Source organism: Nicotiana tomentosiformis, chromosome 7 (genome assembly GCF_000390325.3).
Source record: "Nicotiana tomentosiformis chromosome 7, ASM39032v3, whole genome shotgun sequence".
Taxonomy (NCBI): Eukaryota; Viridiplantae; Streptophyta; class Magnoliopsida; order Solanales; family Solanaceae; genus Nicotiana; species Nicotiana tomentosiformis.
The window spans coordinates 90,531,596-90,538,872 of record NC_090818.1 but is presented as its reverse complement, the minus strand read 5'-3'; the positions used below and the strand labels follow the sequence as shown (position 1 = coordinate 90,538,872).

General features: G+C 43.6%; 1 protein-coding gene across 1 annotated transcript; it reads left to right on the top strand.

Moving 5' to 3' along the window:
• The first annotated feature begins 5,980 nt into the window (after window positions 1-5,980).
• LOC138895986 (uncharacterized) lies at window positions 5,981-6,966 on the top strand. The gene is made up of 2 exons (XM_070180755.1): window positions 5,981-6,887; window positions 6,950-6,966. The coding sequence occupies exons 1-2, from the start codon at window positions 5,981-5,983 to the stop codon at window positions 6,964-6,966; spliced, it is 924 nt and encodes a 307-aa protein (XP_070036856.1).
• Window positions 6,967-7,277: the final 311 nt, after the last annotated feature.

Below are 7,277 nucleotides of genomic sequence, written 5' to 3'. Positions count from 1 at the left end.
CTAATTCCTCTTCTCCTTCTTCGGGCTCATCCCTTAATCGACGGATCGATTCTGGAGGCATAATACCGGAGCCCCCCTTGAGCTTGCGAGATTTCTTCGTCGATTTTTTCTTTTCCGAGACTGGGGAACTCGGAGCCTCTTTCTTTTTCTTCTCTTTAACCTGCTTCGGAGCAGGGACCTCTTCGTCACCAGATGGGGGCCTCATGGCAATGTCCTTACCAAGGCCTACAAGACAAAAAAGGGTGGTAAGCAAGAGAAAAAGATCAAACGATAAACAATCTAAGAAAGAAACTTACCATGACTATGGGCCTCCCATCGACCCTTCGGTAGTTCCATCCAAGTGCGCTCGGAGTATGGTCTCCACAACACCAAACCTTTAACCCATTGTTTAAGTTTCGGAATCAGTTCCGGCATCCAGGCCACAGCTGTATCAAGCATAGAAAAAAACGGATCAAGAAAATGAAAAGAAGAACCACAAAATTAAACGTTCGAAGGGGAATAGTACTCACGATTCATGTTCCATTTCTCAGGAAACGGCATGTCATCAGTAGGGATCAGGTCCGAAGTTTTAACTCGAATGAATCGGCCCATCCAAACTCGATCACGGGTCTCGTCGATGCTCGAGAACGGTGCTTTGGTGGCTCGGCGAGCAAGTTTGATTAGACCTTCTCGATAGAGTCGGGGACTGTAAAGGCGCATGAGGTGATCGAGGGTGAAAAGACACTCTTCGATTTTTCTCGAAAAAAATCGGAGGAGAATCACTATTCTCCAAAAAGAAGGGTGGAACTGGCCGAGGGTCACATCGTATCTCTTACAAAAGGCGATGATGACAAGGTCTAAGGGACCCAACATGAAGGGATAAGTATAAATACTTAAGAACCCCTCCACATGGGTAGTAATTGATTCTTCAGGCGATGGGACTACCGCATGCTTTTCGCCCTAGTTGCACTTCTTATTTACTTTATCGAGAATTTTCTCGATGATTGTGCACTGGTACCTCGAGATCAGCTCACATCGGCCCACTACCAAAGAGGGTTTTTCAACCTTAAAGATGATAATAGTTGAGCAACCTACCAGAACGATTTCCTTAGGGTGAGGCTTTGCCGCATCCCCGCCACCGGCGGGTCGTGATGAAGAAGCGGCCTCTTTTTGTGACACTATTTTGGAGGTTTTCACCATTGATGATCAAAGGAAGATAGAATTAGGGTTGTATGTGGTGTGAGAATTGTAAAGCAAAAGGATTTTTTGAAGAAGATACAAGAGTAGAGAAGAAGTTTTGAGTGTAACATTTTGAATGAACATGAGGGTTTGAATACTTATAGCCTGGTAATGATGGTTCAAAACTATTAGTGGCCGACCAATGACTGACAGGCATTTAATGCCTTGGTAACTGAGCCGATGGAACATTTTTCACATACGTCATAATCGCGCTCTTCGCGGACGTCGCCACCCACCGTGTCAGAATTCAGAAATTCATATCGTTTCTCGCCATCATTTTTACGAGAATTGAGGGGACTATCTATATACGGTCAAAACCGAGTTTTCCCTTCATATGAATGATTGATATTGGAACATGATAGACCAAGGTTCAACATCGTGTAATATCAAGCCATGATGCGAAGTTAGGTTACCGAGCTCGAGACCCAGAGGTCAAGAAAAATAGAGACCGGTCAAGATCGAGATCGGCTAAGATCGAGGTCGAGCAAAACAAAGACCGGTCAAGATCAAGATCGGCCAATATCAATATCGGGCTGAATAGAGACCGATCGAGACTGAAATCGGCCACAATCGAGAAAAGCTTATCGAGCCAAAAAACAGAAAGCCAGAATATCCGCAATTGGGTGAGAATCTCGGCGGAAATCACGACGCATATCAATGAAAGGCCAATTAATTAATCTATCATGGGATTCCTTGCTGTATTTGAAAATTATATTAAGAATAGGACCTCCCCACTATATAAAGGGGGTTTGATTATTTGTAAGGTAGATTGATTCAGATTCATAGAACATAAAGCAATATACTATCTTTTATATGGTTTTGATATTCAGTCATTTTGTTCTTCTATCCGCTAATCTCCATTCAGTTTGAGGGTTAAAAAATTTGAAGGCTTGAGCTAATTAGTCCATTCGGTTTGCTTTCATTTCTTTAACAATTAATTTCAATATTCATTTGTATGGTTTCTCAATCTGTACCAAATTATTCCACATATCCTTAGAACCGCGTATAAATTCAATTGTCATCTGTTTTTCAGGTAAACAATTTGGTTATTTGATACGAATCTCTGTAACACACACTATTTTACATTTGCTCTTCGAAGTATCTTTGATTTCAGGCGAAAAATGACAAACTCTCAAATAATACCCCTACATATCGATAACGAATCTGGCCATCAAGGGGATAATAACAACAGAACGCCTAGAGATGAAAGGCCACCCGCGGACCCCATTGAAACTCGGGTCGTGGATCCAATTGATGTTAATTCCTATTTGGCCATCGAAGTGAACCAACATTCCGGTCCCGAAAACAACATCCATGATGGAACCCGATCTGCAGTTCGAAGTACCAAAAATATTGGAGAAGACGGGATCAGCCTACGTATGATCTTCGAAATGTTGCAAGCTCAACAGGTGGCGATAGCTCAGTTGCAGTGTCAGACTCTGGCACCAAGCAGGGCTGAGCCCGGTCCACCCCAAGAAGTCACCCACAGAACGGGACCAGCTGTGGTGAGGTCAAACGAACAAGAATCGGGGACTATCCCCGAAATTATAAAGATGCTCGAGGAAGCTACAAAGCGGATAGAATCAGGGGAAAAGAGGATCGAAGCAAACGACAAGAAAGCGGAAATTTATAACTCTAGGGTTGATCAGATCTCGGGGGCTCCACCAATATTGAAGGGTTTGGATTCCAAAAAATTCATACAAAAGCCTTTCCCCCCGAGCATAGCTCCCAAACCGATACCCAAAAAGTTCTGCATGCCCTAGATTCCTAAGTATAATGGAATGACCGACCCTAACGAGCATGTCACCTCTTACACGTGTGCCATTAAAGGGAACGATCTAGAGGCAACGAGATCGAATCCGTATTACTAAAGAAGTTCGGCGCAACCCTGTCAAAGAGAGCAATGATATGGTATCATTATTTACCACCTAATTCTATCGATTCTTTTGCCATGCTTGCGGATTCTTTTGTAAAAGCACACGCCGGAGCCATAAAGGTCGAGACCAGGAAGTCAGACCTTTTTAAGGTGAAGAAAAAAGAGAACGAGATGCTAAGAGAATTTGTATCTCGTTTTCAAATTGAACGAATGGATCTACCGCTGGTCGCAGACGATTGGGCCGTTCAAGCTTTCACCCAAGAACTAAATGAATGAAGCTCAGTGGCTTCACAACAACTAAAGCAGAACTTGATTGAGTACCCGTTTGTTACCTGGGCTGATATACATAACCGATATCAATCAAAGATTAGAGTTGAAGATGACCAGCTGGGGTCTCCTTCTGGATCCATAACCAAAAGGGACATTGATAGAGAACCAAGGGCGAACAGGGATCGATACCATCCGTATAACAGAGATCATAGGGGTAACGGACCCGGGCACAACTCCGTATGAGGTGAGAGGAGAAGTGATCGAGGCCAAGGCCCTCTAGGGCTGATGAGAAAGAATGGTTTCGACAGGCAACCGGACCTAAAGAAACACCTCGACTGTTGGAGTATAACTTCAATGTTGATGCATCAGCCATTGTAGCGGCTATCGAATGCATCAAAGATGCTATATGGCTAGACCTCTACTGACCGATCCAGCACAAAGAAATCCCAATCAAGTATGCAAGTATCATGGCACACATGTCCACAAAACGGAAGATTGCAGGCAGTTGAGAGAAGAAATAGCCCGGTTATTCAATGCAGGGCATCTTCGGGAGTTTTTAAGTGATCGGGCCAAGAATCACTTCAAAAATAGAGAGTTCAGTAGGCAAAATGAGCAAGAGGAACCACAACACATTATTCACATGATTATCGGAGAGATTGATATTCCCCAAGGGCCAGTGTTTAAATGCACTAAGGTCTCAATCATAAGGGAGAAGCGATCTCGAGCACAGGATTACATACCGAAAGGTGACATAAGGTATAACGCCCTGTTCGGGAGACCATGGATCCACAACATGAGAGAAGTACCCTCGACCCTTCACCAGGTTCTAAAATTCCCGACACCAGAGAGAATCAAAATAATTTACGGGGAACAACCCGCCATAAAGGAAATGTTTGCCGTCGACGAAGTAAATCCGATATCGTCACTCTCATCGATAAAAGGGTGAAATTTGAAGGAAAAACAGGAGACCAAATAGCAATCACAAACGCTGGTTTCGACCAATCCAGAAAAGCAGGAGTCTGACGAAGATGATGATTATGGGATTCCTCGATCCTTCATAGTCCCCGATGATTCTGACTCTACCAAATCAACGGTCGAAGAACTGGAACAAGTCACACTAATCGAACAACTGCCCGAACGAAAGGTATACCTGGGCACGGGGTTAAATCCCAAGCTCAGGAAAAAGCGTATTCAATTTCTTATAGCTAACATAGATTGTTTCGCTTGGTCCCAACTTGACATGACGGGGATCCCACTGGAAATCACCACCCATGGACTAAGCTTGGATCCGAAGTTCCATCCGGTGAAGCAAAAAAGAAGACCCTAGTCCGAGGTAAAACATGCTTTTGTCAAAGATGAGGTAACCAAGCTTCTTAAAATAGGGTCAATCCGTGAAGTAAAATACCCCGAATGGTTTAGCAAACGTAGTGGTAGTCTTTAAAAAGGAAACAAGCTTAGAATGTGTGTAGATTACAAGGATCTAAATAAAGCATGCCCCAAGGATTCTTTTCCTTTGCCTAATATCGATCGCATGATCGATGCCACGGCCGGCTACGAGATCCTCAGTTTTCTCAATGCCTATTCCGGGTACAATCAAATACAAATGAGCCCGGATGACCAAGAAAAGACCTCGTTCATCAATAAGTATGGTACCTACTGCTACAATGTAATTCCATTTGAATTAAAAACTGCTGGTGCCACTTATCAACGCTTAGTAAATAGGATGTTCAAAGAACAAATGGGAAAATCTATGGAAGTTTACATTGATGACATGCTAGTTAAGTCCCTGCGAGTAGAGGACCATTTAAAGCACTTACAGGAAACTTTCAGTATATTGAAGAAGTACAACATGAAGATGATCCCAGAAAACTGTGCATTCGGGGTCGGATCAAGAAAATTTCTCGGGTTCATGGTATCTAACCAAGGAATCGAGATCAATCCCGACAAGATCAAAGCTATTGAAGGCATCACGGTGGTAGACAGCGTAAAGGCCGTGCAGAGGTTAACCGGGCGCATGGCCGCCCTGGGGCGATTCATCTCAAGGTCCTCTGATAAAGGCCACTGATTTTTCTCGTTGCTAAAAAAGAAAAATAATTTCACATGGACCTCGGAATGCCAGCAGGCCTTGGAAGAGCTTAAATGGCATTTATCGAGCCCGCCGCTGATTCACACATCAAGGGTAGACGAACAGCTCTACTTATATTTGGCAGTATCGGAGGTAGAGGTAAGTGGAGTCCTAGTCCGAGAAGAACGAAGTACGTAATTTCCCATTTATTATGTCAGCCGGACCTTAGGTGAGGCCTAAACTAGATAACCCCACCTATAAAAATTGGCACTCGCTTTGATAAGCACCTCTAGGAAACTAAAACCATATTTTCAATGTTTCCCCATATGTGTTGTAACAACATATCCACTTCGAAATGTTTTGCATAAACCCGAGCTTTCGGGACGGTTGGCCAAATTGGCCATAGAAATCAGCGGATATGATATCGAATATAGACCCCGAACAGCAATTAAGTCTAAAATTTTGGCAGACTTCGTAGCTGACTTCACACTGGCCCTAGTACCCGAGGTCGAAAGAGAGCTATTGATAAATTCGGATACGTCCTCGGGAATATGGACCCTCTTCACGGATGGTGCTTGGAACGTGAAGGGTCCGGGCTCGGCATCGTACTAAAACTGCCCACAGGCAATGCGGTTAGACAATCTATTAGAACTGTGAAATTGACTAACAATGAGGCCGAATATGAGGCCATGATTGCAGGTCTCAAACTAGCCAAAGTCTTGGGAGAGGAGGTGATCGAGGCCAAATGCGACTCCCTCCTCATAGTGAATCAGGTTAACGGAACCTTCGAAGTTAGAGAGGACCGAATGCAAAGATACCTAGATAAGTTACAAGTAACTTTGCACCAATTTAAGGAGACATTGCAACATGTGCCTCGAGATCAGAATAGTGAGGCCGATGCCCTCGCAAACTTGGGATCATCAATCGAAGACAACGAGCTCGATTCAGGGGCGGTCGTGCATCTCATGAGATCAGTAGTTGAAGAAGTTCACACCGAGATAAATTCCACAAGCTTGACTTTGGATTGGATAAATAAGTACATAGAATATTTGAAGACCGTAAAGCTTCCCTTAGATCCGAAAGAATCTAGGTCCCTACGAACGAAGGTAGCACAGTTCACTTTGACCGAAGATGGGACTTTGTTTAGGAGAACGTTCAATGGTCCATTAGCAATATGTCTAGGACCGGGAGACACTGAATATGTTCTAAGAGAAGTTCACGAAGGCACTTACGTAAATCACTCTGGTGCTGAATCATTGGTTCAAAAGCTAATCAGAGTCGGCTATTACTGGATCGACATGGAAAAAGATACGAAAGAGTTTGTTCGAAAATGTGACGAATGTCAAAAGCATGCGCCGATGATTCACCAACCCGGTGAACTGCTCCATTCAGTTTTATCACCATGGCCATTTATGAAATGGGGAATGGAAATCGTCGGCCCCCTCCCATTGGCGCCAGGTAAAGCTCAATTTTTCTTTTTCTTTATGACTGACTATTTTTCTAAGTGGGTTAAAGCACAGGCTTTCGAGAAAGTTAGGGAGAAGGAAGTCATCGACTTCATTTGGGATCACATCATATGTCAATTCGGGATTCCATCCGAAATTGTGTGTGATAACGGGAAACAGTTCGTCGGTAGCAAAGTAACCAAATTTCTCGAGGATCATAAGATTAAAAGAATCCTATCAACACCTTATCATCCTAGCGGGAACGGACAAGCCGAATCAACCAACAAAACCATCTTCCAAAATCTTAAGAAGAGGTTAACAGACGCCAAAGGAAAGTGGAAAGAAATTCTACCCGAAGATCTTTGGGCATATCGCACAACCTCAAAATCCAGTACCAGGGCTA

Bases quoted from the DNA above. Each gene is read 5' to 3' on its own strand.
- LOC138895986 (XM_070180755.1), top strand. From the start codon at position 5,981: ATGGACCCTCTTCACGGATGGTGCTTGGAACGTGAAGGGTCCGGGCTC.